The 16,741-nt window shown below is 31.9% G+C and overlaps 1 protein-coding gene across 4 annotated transcripts in view; it reads left to right on the top strand.

The window, feature by feature from the left end:
• Positions 1–1,884: 1,884 nt before the first annotated feature.
• The window catches only part of LOC124530986 (protein spire), a 148,006-nt gene continuing 133,149 nt past the window's right edge, over positions 1,885–16,741 (top strand). For all 4 annotated transcript variants that reach the window (XM_047105363.1, XM_047105364.1, XM_047105362.1 and 1 more), the window contains exon 1: positions 1,885–2,493. In XM_047105363.1, the coding sequence (XP_046961319.1) occupies positions 2,229–2,493 (265 nt within the window). In that variant the 5' untranslated portion in view covers positions 1,885–2,228. The remainder of the gene's footprint in view (positions 2,494–16,741) is intronic.

The raw sequence follows: 16,741 nt of genomic DNA, 5'->3' as shown, positions 1-16,741 counted from the left end.
AACCATGACTTTTGGCGTATTGCTCACAAGTGGCCATAAGTTTTTTAAGTCCACAAATTGATGCGCTCAGCAATACCATGTCATCGGCGTAGCTTATGTTATTAAGACACGTACCGTCAATATGACACCCAACATGCATACTGCTGAGCGCGCCAATATATAATGTTTATCTTTATACAATATAGGTTAGTTGTGTTGATTTTTATCCCTTTATTAGTTCGGTTTATTTAGCTCAGTTCATTAACGACATAAGTAATTTCGTGCGGTACGTAACAACATCTAAGTAGTACCTCATGTAATCAGTTCATAAAATTCATATTTATTGCTCAAATCTACCTACTTGCAAATAAAACTCCTTTTTTTAATATCTATCATATAAATAGTATGAAAAGTATAAAGCTTGGCGCTTCTAGGCATGAATTTTTCCCAAAAACAATGATTTTTTTAAGGGATTCGCTAAGTCCTAGCGTAAATTTTTCTTTCGTCCCACTTATGTTACCGATTAGGTATGCAATAAACAATATTAGCTCGGAAATTTTGCCCGGAAAGCCGCTTAATATTACCAAAAATACAACAAAAGCCGAATAAACGGATAATGTAAATGCAATTCCATTAAAAGTCAAAAATGATCGGCTAAGACCCGAGACACTAAGCAACCCTTTTCTATATCAACCATAACAAGAAAAAAGCCAAATAAGCTCAGAAAATCAATAAAAAAAAGGCATTAAAATCTAAAAATAGAATGGAAATTTCGCAATTGTTACTGTAAAAGCCGCATCATACAATTCGAGCACCAGACTGGCCGCTTCTAAAAAGAACTCATAAGTCATATAAGTACATTAACAACGATTATTAAAATAATGCTTATCGCATAAATTAGTAAAGCGTAATGGATAATTTTATTGTTATCCACATATATAAATCGTTAATAATTGTATATCATTATGATTTACATATTTTATTTATTTTTATACTAATATTCATAAGATTTTGTTTTTATAATAAAGTTTTGTTAATAATCAATATTATTAACAAAACTTATTTCACTAGAGTACAAAAGAAAGCGCTTTTTTCGTTGGAAAATGTATTTATGTACCCCTCCAATGTAAACGGGTGAGACTTAGGTTTGACATTAGGGTTACCTAGAAGTTTTAAAAACGGACAAGAAAGTTATGAAATAATAGTTTTTATATCAATATTGTTTCATCACATATTTTTAAATAAAAATTATATGTAGTCAGCAAACATTAATGCAGAGACGTTCCTGTAGCAAATATTTAAAATCAGAATCGAACTAAATATTTTTCAAAACTCAAACTCAAATTCCTTTATTCGATATAGAAGCATTACACTTACTTATTGATGGTCAAATTAAACACTACCACCGGTTCGGAAAAAGAAACACCTGACCTGAGAAGAACCGGCGAAGGAAACTCAGCGGGTCTTTTTTTGTCAAATTAATAAGATACATAATTTTATGTGAATATAAATAGCCAGGAGGCGATCGTTTCATTCCCAAGGTGTGCTATCAAACATAAAGTCGCTAATTGTATAGTAATCAGAAGGCATCTTTTTCTTTTAATAAATGTGTTTTAAAAATAATTAGATTTTGTATTTAATTCAAAACAACTACTCCAAATTGACATCGGATCAATCAGACCCGAAGGCCTTAAGTGTACATTGTATTTGAAGAACCGAGGAAGGTTAATAGTAGTTTTTTGGAAAATATATATTTATAAAAAAATACTTTGCTTTCTAGAAGAGACTTATGCAATTTATATCGGGGTGGTACATCTTCAGAGGTTATGGAGTACGGAGCGTACGAGCGTCGACCGCCCGCCACGCGCGTCTCACCGCCCGGCGACCACTGCGACCACGCCGCTCGCTAGTTCGGCCCGAACCGCCGATAAGAGTACATGTGAACTGTGCCTGTTTAACGTAAAATCGCGCACGCGCGCTCGCGATCGTAGCAACGCAAAACCACCCAACGAAAACAGTTGGGAAAATTATTACACCACCCACTTTACTGAACGCAATAGTGACAGTGACGTTTCGGGAAGTCATTGACAGAACACGCTTTTGTTATGATTTTGTAAAAATTGTTTTTCGTTAAAATTTTCAGTTTTTCAAACAAATTGGACGTATTATTTGATCGGTGAAGAAGTGACATAATATAAAGTGCTGCTTGTGAGTTTTAAGAATGGGTCCGGGTGCTATAGGATAGCGCGATGATGCGCAAGGGTTCAGCCGGAACGCCCGGCGGGACTGAAGTCGCGCTGGACGCCGCCGACTGTCTGACATTGCAGCAGATCCTTAAAGCCTTCAACTCTAACATAAGCGAGGAGCATGCCTGGGCTCTGTTCTACCAAACATCCCGTTGCTACCAAAAATGTTTAGACGAAGGTACCGCTTACTATTTACCAACGGAGCTAGCACACGTACTGCTCCATAAGGATGGCACCGTGCACCCTAGCACGCTGTTGCATACGAGAGGTGAGTCGTTTATACATGCTACTTACTACACATACATTTTGCTGTGTGCGGCATTCGATTGTTGAGAGTGAAGCGAAAAGATGTAATTATGATTTATGACTCGATAAAGAGGAAGTTAGATTATAAACACGTTACAATTTAAACATTGCTTTCATAGGAATTGACATTAGGTAGAAAAACTGTAGTAAATTAAAATTAACTAAACGATGATGTCTGTTGCTTCTTTCTTCAGGAAAAGGATAGCATGCGCTGAACAACCATTCGTTTATAAATAAATAGTCGTTTATAATTCATGTTCGTAACGTTTATGCAAATGACCCGAACAAAATTTCACGTTATCAGACATGTAGGTATTAGTTATATTTTATCTCCATGTAATTATAAAATATGATACGGTAATACTTCAAATATGATTCTTTTTACAATTATGTAAACTTATTTTTAAGCATATTTACTGTATAATATGATTATCCTAGGATTTTTTCAAATAATCTCATTTAATCTTTGACTTATTATATTTATAGTTAAACGTTTTGAGGAGTTTACACGAATTTGAAGCTTATTAGATATTTTATTACTATGATTACATCAACTATTATTTAACGAAAATCGTTTACAAATAACCAACATTAGTAACAATTTTCCACGACCCTGTGATAACGTACGTTATATTATAAATAACACCTTTATAACTAAATTATAAAGGTGTTATTTATAAAGTAATTAGTATTCGCTAATGATAGTTGTACGTGTTACCGATCGATTTTTGAATGAAAGTGAAGTACATATATTAGCAATTAAATTTAGTTAATATTTGGACGAGTTTTAAATACATTTAATCCGTATAATCTATACTGAAATAAAATTATTTAGGCGTCTCTGTTCCACATAACTGTTTTTATATCACTTCGTAATATAGGTATAACAAACTCGCTTTCCGTTGTTTGTCCGTCACTGTGTATGTTTAGATATTTAAAATTACAGAGCGGATTTAAATGCAGTTTTTTTTTTAAAAATTAATTGATTCAAGAGGATGAATTTTATGTATTATATATGCATATTAGAATAACACTGACAAATTTAGAGGTTTCTAATGTTATGGCATAAATAATCACTTGATTTTTGCGCTTACATTGTAAACGCTAGCTAACCCCTAAGAGATAGATCAAAATAATGTAGGTGGTATACAAAATGCTTTTAAAATTAACTCACAATAACCATTTTTTATCCTTCACTTTTTACAAGGAATAATGGCTTCTTTACGAAGTGATTTTAAGCAATACATCATTAATCCTTTCACAATTAAATACCGTAAATACAATATGACCCTTTACAGCATGCAATTTAAAAAAAATATTTGATGAAGATATTACAGATTTAAAACGCTTTTAACGTTGTATATAAAGACATTTTGTAATCTACTTAGTATCAGCGTTGTATTCTTGCAACCCAGGCCGGGCCGCTAGTATATTATTATTAATATGACAATGTTGCAAGTTAACAAAACAAAAATAATCATTTTTTGTATGTCTTTTTATTGCGAAATAACAGTTATAAATTTGAGTCGAGATGGCCCAGTGGTTAGAACGCGTGCATCTTAACCGATGATTGCGAGTTCAAACCCAGGCAAGAACCGCTGATTCATGTGCTTAATTTGTCTTTATAATTCATCTCGTACTCGGCGGTGAAGGAAAACATCGTGAGGAAACCTGCATGTGACAAACTTCATAGAAATTCTGCCACATGTGTATTCCACCAACCCGTATTGGAACAGCGTGGTGGAATATGTTTCAAACCTTCTCCTTTAAGGGAGAGGAGGCCTTTAGCCCAGCAGTGGGAATTTACAGGCTGTTGTTGTTGTTGTTGTTGTATAAATTACTGATAAAAATATTATTTAAGGAGTATTCCAAAGAATTACTTTAATTGAACAAAATAGGATAAATCTGTCTTACTAATTATAAAAAGTTCACATACTTATTTGTTTACAGTTATTTTATTCATCTATTTACAATCACTAAAAACTATTGTCGAAATGTCCCCAAAATTCGAAAGAAAGCATTTTTTGCGTCCGTTAATTTGCTAGGTTTTAGAATGTTTTTTTAATCTATGTCCTAATTCCAATTTCCGTAAAAAGTTGCGAGTAACGGCTAGTAATATATTAGTTAATATTTTATTACTTAAATAACTTCATAAATTATAAATTATATTTTTTAAATTAAATAGTTTTCATTACAAATCTCAAAAAAGATGTTAAAAATATAAATCTCAATTGTTACCTATTGGTTTTAATTAAAACTCGTAATGTTCAAATTATTATAATAAACAAATCATTATAATATGTTAATCTTATGAATAGAAATCTAATATTGAAATCGTACCAACGTACTTATCGTAGTCAAACAATAATTTCCGATAAATGTTGGCGTTGCGTAGCCATTTCTATGTATCTAGGCTTGTGTGACAGCGATCTTCGCTGACACCTTCATTGGTTATTATTTACGGATGCAATTCGACCGGTCCAACAACTTTATATGCATTTTATTGTTTACTGACCTATTTGCCGTTAAATGAATTTATTAGCCGGCTGCTTTATGAAATGAAACGCGACGACAGGCGACACTATCATTGATTTATGAATCTAGGTATGTAGAAGTAAGGCGATTTTATAACTTCTATATTTCGTGTTATTTATTAATGTATTACCAGACGTGGGATGGTTCTTTGTCAGTGTCAACTTTTTACAATGAAATTGCTGCTCCTAATCTCCTAAATAATGTTTTACTAGCCATTTCCTATATAGTATATTTTAATTTCGATTGATATGAGTAAAACTTGGCGATATGTAGTCTAAAGATTTTGTCTTCAATACTTGTGGTACAGGAGAGCTTTTAATTAGTATCGAAAAGTTAAAAGACAACGTCCTCAAACTGATGGATGTATGTATTTTGTAAATGTATTTTATAGGTTACGAAAGGATGATTTCGAATTCGTTTTTTTTTCTTAGAATTTTAGGAGTTCCATTTCTAAAATCTTTGTATAATATTGATATTTGTATGTATTAATCGTGATAGAAATGAATACTTTGTGATAATATGGACAAAAATGAGTTGTTGTTGAGTGATACGGATTTCAAGTGTCTGAAAAACTCGTCCAATAAATTGCAGGTTATCGAATGCGACCCGCTTTTCAATGTCGTTTCCGCTGCTATCGGTGTTTTTGCTCCATTTCGGTTCAAGAACATATTTATTGTTTTATGTACAAATTCACACGAACTTTGTTCAATAAACGTAAAGATTCTATTGTTACGGGATTAATTGTCTTCCACGCATTTTATGTTAAATAGACTGATGTATTAAGTGCGTTAAGAGTACTCAGTAATTAGTTTTTTTATATACTTAACAGATAATATATATGTAGAATGACTGCAACTAGGTTGATGTTATGTGAGACCTATATGAGACAGAGAGAGTAAATTAATATGAGTATAATTATTCGACTGATTCTTCTTTTTTATATTAACTCTTTTCTATGTTTAATAGTTGTTATAAAATATTGTCTTAAATAAATATTATAAATTAATTTATAAAATACAATTTAATTGTTACAAAGTCTCTATAGCTTGTCGAAAAGAATAAAAAGACTGAGAAGATAACAGCAATTTCTTCTACTTAGTTTTTCTAAATACATAGATTTGCGACCAATTAGCATCATACGTTCGGGCAATAAGAAGACATTAATTTCTTTCTTATTTTGCCCATTTTACATATTTAGTATTATATATACAACTTACTTCTGAAAAACAATTGGTAAATTAATTTTGTTAAATAATAGTATTTAATTATACACGCCGAGTAAAAGTATATAACACATTAAAACAATAACAATCTAAACAGTTATCCGATATGATAACGCACTCCGCCTGTTTGACATCTGATACTATAACAGAACCCTTTACGCGTTTACTAACAGCAGTGCAAAGTTTAATACGTAACTACAAAATAAAAATTGCGAATAATTTTTTAAAGTGATAATGAAATGTTTTGGTAATGGAAACTTTTTCGATAAACATAATAAAAGGTGCATCGAATACGTTGTTTTAATTTTACAAATAATCAAGTTTTGATCGTATAATCGGGAGTTGATGAACTCTGATTGGCGGTGAGCGTGGAAATAGTGCAAACACGACGTACGCTCGTGTACAAAACGTATTTTATAATTACGTATTGTTCGTGTATTCCGAGCTTTACGCAGGTTCTTATTGTGCTGTCATATCGAGAATTCGAGTTTTCTCTCCGATTGTGGCGCGAGAAACTACCTCAGTTCCGGAAGAATCATTGAACGCGAACTTTTTGTGCTGACTTAATATTTATCGGTAAATGTTTCGCTTTTTTTGTAAATAAACGGAAGTTTGTTATTTTCCATAGTGTTTATAAGAATATTACTTACTATTCATTGAAGAGTTCACAACTCACCTATAAATCAGATTATCAGTGAACTTCGATCACTTAATACTATTTCGGCAATTAATTTTCATAACTCGCCATTTCGAATTTCTTCGCCAAAACGGAATCGATTGCGGTTTCTTTGATGGCTGGGAATGAAATCGATTCACATAAAAATCCCTTTGCTGCCTATCAATAAATAAAAATTTAAGTTACAAAAGACCGGCTTCCGTTAAAAAAAGTGACCACAATAGGCCGGACCTCTTTTTGTGTATATTTATAGTTTTTAAACCAGTTACAGTTGAATAGTATACCTCAATATACCTGTCGATTCTGTACGCGTTTCCTGGAAAAGGTGGTCAAAGTTATCCAGGTAGTTTGTAGGAAGGAACTTTGTTTAGATGAACTATAAATACGTTTCAAGGAAAATCTTATGATGGTAATTTCATTGACGGAATACAATTAAGTGTTGTTTTATTAGTACTAATGTATGTTAAACAAGAACATTTTTTTAAAACCCCGTGACTGTATTTGTATACGACGTCCTTTTCGTTTCAGAAACATTTAATTTTGAACGTTAAAATTTATATCCAATGTTGCACTTAAATTCGATCTTGAACTATAAAAGAAAAATATATTTTTATGCTACTTCTATTTAATGCTCATGCATAAAATATTATGGGTAATCTATTAATACTCTTCACATAATCTATATATGGACATGTATATTTTATGTTCCCTATCTGAAAAAAGTACTGAAACAAGATACATAAAACTCATACAAGAAAACGTAGCGTGTGTCGGAGGATTTGGTATATATATATATATATAAAATACATGACAGGCAACGTCCACCGCCTGTTTAGTTTTTTATATACATATATGTTTTAATTATATATATAATTGTACCGACTACTCTTTAAATAGTATAATTTTGTTTTTAAGAGCTTTTGTTTCGAACTTTCTTTGTTCTTTAAATTTATTTTATGATGTTATTATCGTTATTTAAACACAATTCCGTGCTTATTCATTTATTTAAATCATTTAATATTAGGCTGAATGACTATGGGTTTTAACTTTTTTTTTTTTAATAATTGTATCAACAGTTTTTCTTATGCATAAAAATAAAAATTAAATGAACTGTTAAAGGTACTTTCTTTCTAATAATAGATCGTTACTATACACGTGTACCAGGCGACCATAAATATACAGAAAGTTGTAGGCGTCATGCTGACTGTATAAGGGTGGGTCCTGGGTTTCAAGGTCGCACGATCGATATTCTCGCTAGGCTGCCTCGTTACCCGTACTGACGTTACATCCGGGAGGTAACTACAACGTTTCCTACATGTAATGGCTGATAATGATGACATAGGTACGTCATGTTAGCTTTTAATTACTTACAGATAACCGTATACGGGTTTCATATCCAACATTACTTAGTTGAGATGTAAAGACTTGGAAGTTTGACAAAGAAACATTTCTGCACAACGAAGTTTAAATATCTATATTTTATTATTATTATTATTAATGTGAAAATAACTCTGTCTGTCTGTCGTTCTTTCACGACCATACCGCTGAACCGAATTTGATGAAATTGGGTAACAAGCAAACTTGAACTGCAAGAAAGGACATACAACTACATACTACTTTTTTGCCAAACACGTGAAAACCAACACCTTAAAACGATACTATTATAAAAAAAATGGTTACCGTCAGTTAAAATATTCTGAATTATTTTTGGAGAAGGGTTTTCACGACTTGAATATTTTTCATATAAGAGCGAAAAATTTCATAGACACATTTTCGACTCGTCTGTACCACATGCCTCTCGCAGTAACGCAACATTCTTAGACCGGCCGCGGCACGCGACACTGCACTCATGCAGGAACACCTTTGCCAATTATCTTCGGATGCTTACAATTCTTCGAACAAATTTATAAATAGCCTTTTTGTAATGTGTTTACAAACGGTTCGAAATAACTTAAATATGCTGAATATTTATACTAAGAGGAATGTTGTATCCATTATTAAATGACGTCAAACTTTGGACTCAAAAGTGCAAAGTTTTTATTTAATTGTTATCAGATGTTTAATCATTGTAAATATAACTTTTACTTGGTGGTAGGGCTTTGTGCAAGCCCGCCTGGGTAGATACCACACATTCATCAGATATTCTACCGCTAAACAACAGAACGCAATATTGTTGTGTTCCGATTTGAAGAGTGAGTGAGCCAGTGTAAATACAGGCACAAGGGACATAACATCTTAGTTCCCAAGGTTGGTGGCGCATTGGCGATGTGTTGATATTTCTGCATGAATAAATGAATTGTTAATATTTCTTACAGCGTCATTGTCTATGGGTGATAGTGACCACTTACCATTAGGTGGCCCATATGCTCGTCCGTCAACCTATTTCATAAAAAATGATGATGATGAACTTATTTCAGGAATATTAATAATATCCATCTGTGATCTGTATATTACCTGTATTTTAAGATGTACATTAAATATTGTTTATCGTAAGCAATTGTAAAAGAAAGTAATACATCATATGCCAGATCTAAATTCATTCTGAAATTGTTTTTGAATGCCTATTAACGTTTGTTGATAGCCTTTTAAAATAAAACTGCATCTGATTACAGACTATATAGAGGTATAATGTTCAAATAGAATTTCCTAGTATTTTGAAATGCCTTGAAATAAACGATACGATTATTTTCTATGATTGTTTAGTTGAATTCCTTTTCTATTTTTGAAATCTTCAATGTATTATATATAATAGTTAATATAATATACGTATAATACCTATATTTATGCTGATTGTATTATACATTAAGTGACATTTACATGAATGGTAAAAGATTTTTCATCGCGCCTAAGATTTTTGTTAATTCTACGAAACAATTTACGTATCATTATATTTACAAAATGCAAGTATTTACATGAAGATGTATCAACATTACCACCGGATTCTTAAGTTCTCTAATCTAATAAGAACCGGCGAAGGAAAATCTTTATTTTTCGTTTTTAAATGTACAATTCTGAAATATCGATTTTTTAATTTAATCACAGTTCAAAAATGACTCATTTAAGAGCTATATCGAACCAATCCAGAAACTTCAAAATAAAGATAGATAATACATAGATAATAATATTGCGTCAATTAAAAAAAAATCTAATTGATATCCGGATGAGGTATTATATCAACCGGGAACTCGCTTACTACAAAAAGTAGTTTATAGATGTTTGCATTATACAATGAAAGAGGTAATAGTTTCATAGTTTTATGTTTTTATCGTGGAATAAGGATCAATCACCTCACTGTTTCGATACAAAAAGCATTTCGCCCAATAAATTGTATTATTGTTATCTGTGACGCATTTGTGATAATGAACGACCTTTGTTTTGATAAGATTTGCTCATGAAAAATAGCTGTGTCGGTACGGATTATTGATAGGTTGTCTAAATGTTTGCTTTGTGTAAAATATTCTATTTATAAGATCAAATATTTTATCAAAATATGATATTCAAAATTATTTACTTGTGTATCGATAGTTTTGATTCTTTCGATTTTGATCGGATTCTATAGGACATTTGCGCGTGTTACTTGTATTTAAAAAAGTTTTGATGATAAGTTAATTTTAACATAGTTCATTGTGCTATAGAAACATTATATACAGGAAACTTAGGATTAAAAAATAAATAATATGTAATAAAAATATTTGATGTATTGTACAGTGGGCTGACTATGACTAATTAGCCATATATTCCCGACATCACAAGTCACTTACGACTCAATCAATATCTCGCGACAAAAACTGGTAAGGCTATTCTATAGACAGTGCTGTTACAGTGAAAATTGTGTACGATATCTTCAGATATCGGAACCAACTTTTTTTAATGAATTCAGTAAAGAAACAATGCACGTCAGTGCAACGGCACCGGTTTATCCAGTTACTCCAATTGTATCAATTCACACATTGTATCTCCCGTTTGACTGTCTTTGAATATAAATAGAACAGTTATGATTGTATACTACTCGTACAACAACAAAAGCCTGTAGATTTCCCACTGCTGGGCTAAGGCCTCTTGTGGAGGAGATTTGGAACATATTCCACCACGCTGTTCCAAAGCGTGCACATGTGGCAGAATTTCTATGAAATTAGACGACTCGTACCTTTGTTCTATTTAAATAGAGTGAAAGAGTGAGATAGACAACTGATTGCTGAATTTCAAATACCCAATTATAAATGTATGAATGAAACTGAAGAAGCAATGTGCGTCGTCAGAAATGTAAACTCGTGGTTGCTGCGTTTGGCGGTTTCGAAGAATTACCTAGAAAACAGAGTTAGCACTTGTTGTTGACGCGACAGCCTGTCAGCCGCACGAAAACGTTTACGTCTAACTGCAACCTTAGTTATTCATGGTATAACTATAGCGCAGTACAACACAGTAGATCGATAATTTTACATAGAATGTTTATGTTCGTATATATACGAAACAACACAACAAAAGTATGTTTTTTTAAAGTAATATCGATTTCGTATAGGACACGAATGAAATATATTAACTAAATTAGTTTTGATTAATCAATTAATTGTATTATAATTAGTTTTTGGTTTTCTTAACTCTAGTAATTTCATATGTTAATGTTTTGTTTCAAAAACATATACCTTTATTGCTTTTATGTTAGGCAATCTGTTCGTTGAACCGGAACCGAACTCCGAACGAAATGTTATGTAACTCTTAACCCGTGATTAACGGAGTAATGAGACCTTCATATAAATTGATGAGCCACGGAAAGTTGGGACGGTCAAATTATAATGACTTACGATCGGAACGATAACAATGACATTTTTATGAGTATTGCGCAGTGTAGCGCTATTGAAAATCGTTTAGAAAGTTCAACGGGCTTTAGGAGAATCACAAATGAGATCGATTTTTTATAATCAATAAAAAATATCGATTTTTATTTATATTACAAACAGAAATCGCTTAATATATATGCTGATAATATAAAATATTCAGAGCGATATCAGTAAGAGGATGTAAAATATATTTTATTATCTCGCATCAGACTTGTTTTGCTAAGTCTTCGCGTTAATAAAATTTTAATGCTTAATTATTCCATTGCGCCGCACTTCAGCTTTGCTTTTTTTTGTTAATTTATCCGATACAAATCGCATCTATATTACTTTGATGGTACACAATAACTATACGTACATAGTTTTATAACAATACGAGCAAAAATGTGTACATATTTTGATACACATATATTACAAATAAAAAATTGTTCTATCCCGTGATTTAATTATCTTCTGACAGTCTGACTACCCAGTCGTACGAGCGTAATTGACTTACAAACATTGAAACCAACTACACTTACAATGTAAGTAGTAATATATTATTAACAATAATGAGTTGATTTTATAGTGTTTTTCAAAACAGGCTTCATAAAACGAAGAAAAAAAGGCTGTTTCATTATTAGAAGGAGTTTTTGCAAATTGATCGAGTAACAGACATAGCTATTAAATATATTATTGTAAGCGGGCATTTAAGATTTTAATATTTTTCTATATTTTATAGTGTCTGTTAGTGGCACATGTCGCACCAACGCTCCGAGACATTAGCGTTGTGAGAAATATTAAACATTCCTTACATTGCCAATGCGCCACCAATCTTGGAAGCTGCGATGTTATATCCCATATAACTGTACTAAAACTCACGTCAAAGTGGAAAACAATAATACTAAGTATTACTGTCTGTCGGTAGAGGATCTGATAAGTAGGAGGTACTTTCCAGTCGGGTTTGTATAAAGCCCTACCAAGTCATATTATTCTTAACAACCGCTAAGTAAAAAAGTAATATATGATTTTCTTTATAAATTATGAAGAAATGAAAAAAGCATACCTACGTCATATTTCACAACGAAGTTCTAGAATAAATAGCATTTATTCTGTCGTTTAGCAAGTTCAATCGAAAGCATTGAACTATTTATTGACACTTATAATTATATTCTAGTAATAATAACATTTGTAATTATGTTTTATATGCGATTTATTACGGAACACTTAATATTAATTTTAATGATCGTCAGACTTAATCGTATTACGTCTGTAATTTCGTCCGACGAGTGATGTTTTCATTGTGGATTATCGTCTGAAGCACTCCGCTTGGAGTCAGCTAAATCATCTCATTAATCAACAGACGCTGTTTTTCTTAACCTTCAATATCTATTATGATTAGATTTTTATAAATAACGAGTGCTTCGCCCCGCGTACTTATCTTAAACACGGTGTGCACGTTGCCTCCGGGTTGCTATAATTTTAAACGGGAACCTGTTTTGATAGTGATTATAGTTTTTCAATATTGTCAGTTTCGTAACCGAAACGCATTCTAATTATGTTTTTTTTTGTTTATCTTAATACATTTAAAAGTGAACCTGTTAATGGAATTCTTCCGATAAGTTACATCATAATGCGTGTAAAACACATCGTCGCAGCGTCCTATTGCATAATTTTGTTCTATACTCCGATATAGAACTTATGTTACCTACAAGAAATATACTTCGTCTGCGACTCTTATTATATCGTCGAATGGATATTCGATTTGGTTCTTGTCCATTTTTGTTTATCTTTTCAAGCTATTCAATTATAAATTATAATTCAACTAAAAATTACTTTTTTTAAATATAATGTTTAGTTGTATTTATTTTATGATCGCGAATTTATTACATTAAATTGGTTGTAATGCCTGTTGTGAATATGATTCTCTAGAGTCTATAATTTCTAGTAAAGCATGTATGTTTCTAGCTCCTCCTATCGAATGGTAAATGCGTTAGCCGTTACATTAGTACGATTGAATTAATAATATGCACCATCCCTTAGTTAATAAAATAGCATGCTCTTTCTTGATTCAAAAACCAAGAAATGTACTCATGGGATTAAATGAATCAATAATTATAAGTGGATGTGTTATAGTTATAGTTCTACTTACTAATCATGAACCTTTTACAACTTATATACATTATATAATAAGCGACGTTATCTTTCTAAGAAATATCTATACGTTGTAGTTAATGCTAAAAATGATTGGACACATAAGGAGTGGTAGTTATTTAATAGTTTTTTTTATGAGCATATATATATTTTTAATTTCAAATTTTATGTGGTTTTAAAGATTTTGCATAATTGTCTTGTAAAAGAGTTCGCATGTGAAATCTAAAATTTAGATATTTTAGATCATTATGACCGCTTTCTCTCATTTATTCATTGCGTTAATTTTAATTTTTAGGTTATGTGTGTGTTATGCTGAACGAAGATAAAATTATTGTAAAAGCTAATGAACACAATTTGTGTAAAAATGTTAAACAACTGATTGCGTTGTCCTGTCATTAACTTTCTTAAATTTTATTTGTGCATATGATTTTTTCAATCAGATGATTCTAGAATAATCCTTTTACCGGAAAAATAAACTTTAGTTTATCTTATTTTGAAGATGTTTCGTTGCAACAGATTTTATCTGTTTTGATTTCTCTTATCATTAACGTCACGGATTATATTAATATGGACTGACAGCTTCTAAATCATGTGAGATTTATCAGAACACGGTGAGAGGATGTGATCAATGAACAAGGTCGGGGGGAAAGTTTTTCAATATTGTTAAACGGAATTCCTCATTATACATGTTATGTATTTACACTGTAATTACATACGTATGGCATCTTACTTCTGACAGTCTAATGTCGCTGTCATAGTCGATTTCAATGTCCGCATCTTCATGTTCAACGTCAAAATACTATAATTTATAAATCTCTATTTTCTTATCACATTTAATAATTTTAAACAACTATTAATTGACAAACAAAATGATAGATAGAGGTCATAAGAACTTTGAACATGTATATTTGCATACATTAATCTCTTTAACTGTTTAACCTATATTCGTACATTATTTGATTACCCTCAAAATATTTTATTGCTTGTAAATAATGATGCAATATTTATTATAACATAATAACACGTCAGTTATCCGTCCTTCATATCGTGTCGCTTTACATCGAAACAAACGGCCTTGAGCTTCGCAAACCTGCGCCCGCGCATTATTTTGTATGCGATGTACAAACGTTGAATCATAAACTTCCGATTCGACATGTTTCGAATTCGTCAATTGAATTAAAAATCTTTCTATATATATATATAGGTAGTTAGTTTTTAAAATATTTTATAACTGCATGTTACTTTCCTTGTAATATTTATTTTGTGTAAATTTGAATGTAAATTAGACAAAGGTTCAAGCTATAAAACTTTGGCTTTGCACTGAAATTATAGCATTCGGGAAACTTTCCAACAGTGTAAAAAACTTCAGAACTAACACATAAGTTCCGGAGGTATACCCAATGTATAAACAAATAAAATGAACTTCTTTAATCGATAATCATATTTTTTACATAAAATATAGGCGCAATATCATATTATTTCCGGCGACGTGTGGTAAATGTAGGTGGAATCAGAATGGGTGTCGCGAAACTTCGTCATATCTGTTTTAACATTTGCTGCCTTTGTTGATTCATTAATAAATATAATATGACTATTCTATTATTAACTATGCTAGTGAATAGTTCACAGTAATCTTTCGTTTAAGGAAAGTATACAAGTCTAATTTTTAAGTGAAATGATAAACAGCAAAGGCGATGATTCAAATGTGCTTGTGGAAACGTAGGTACTTCAGTTCGAGGGGACTAATTGTATGGCTATCGTTTCGAACAGAATACTCGAGGAGCAAGACTATTTCACAGTTACTATCGTTTTAAAATCATTCATAATACCCAAGGGCCATTTAATCGTTCATGTCATAAATCATTTGATGTAACACATGTTTGACACCGTCTCGTGCTCCCGCGCATATTCCCACTGACAGCTCGGGTGTAGTCGTGATTCAGAGCATTACAATAGCTTCCTTTCTCCTAACTGGGGCGTAGGCCCGCGGCCTTGCGGGGCTGCACTGTGGGCGGACGCTTTGACATTTGATATGCTCATGCGCACCAATGTTTGTCCTCACATGTGATGACCGAATATTTTTCATGTTCGATTTTAAATCAATAAAAGGTTCGAGCATTCAATTTATATTAATATGTTGCAATATCTCCTTTACAGAAGGTAAGTATATATTTTCTTTAAAGTAGTAGCAATGTCGCAATTTAATGAATGACTAATATAACCCTTGCCTCTCCAATTAAGTTTAAAGCTTGTGCTAGGAGTGGTCAGGAATAATCCTTAGGTCAGGATTGAGGTTGCGACTTTATACAATTATACCATTGCGATAGTGACGGTACATTTTAATGCAATTGTTGTAATCATAGCTAGATTGTATTCTATTGATAAAGTTTCATATGTTATCGTGCTAAGCGCATGATGTCGCAATGTTTATATGACGTTAGAGTATTATTTTGTTGCATGTTAAAAAATGAGTTAGCAATAAATAAAATATATCAAAGCAGTAGGGACTACAAAATAGTTGTACTTGGTGGTCTGGCGGTCTGATGTTCTACCGGCAAACAGCGCTCAGTATTGTTGTATTACAGTTTGAAGGGTGATTGGGCCAATGTAACTACAGGCACAGGGGATATTACATCTATAATATATAAGTTCCCAGGTGTTGAATGTTTCTTACAGCGGTAATGTCTAAAGATGATAGTGACAATTTACCATTAGGTGGCCCATTTACCAATTTCATAAAATAATGATGTATATCGTTACATAGTATTAAACAAAATTGCATCTCTATACATTTTTAGATCTTTAAAA

The sequence above is a fragment of the Vanessa cardui genome, chromosome 7 (genome assembly GCF_905220365.1).
Source record: "Vanessa cardui chromosome 7, ilVanCard2.1, whole genome shotgun sequence".
Lineage (NCBI taxonomy): Eukaryota > Metazoa > Arthropoda > Insecta > Lepidoptera > Nymphalidae > Vanessa > Vanessa cardui.
Note: the sequence above shows the minus strand (reverse complement) of the source record. Positions and strands in the feature narration are given on the sequence as shown.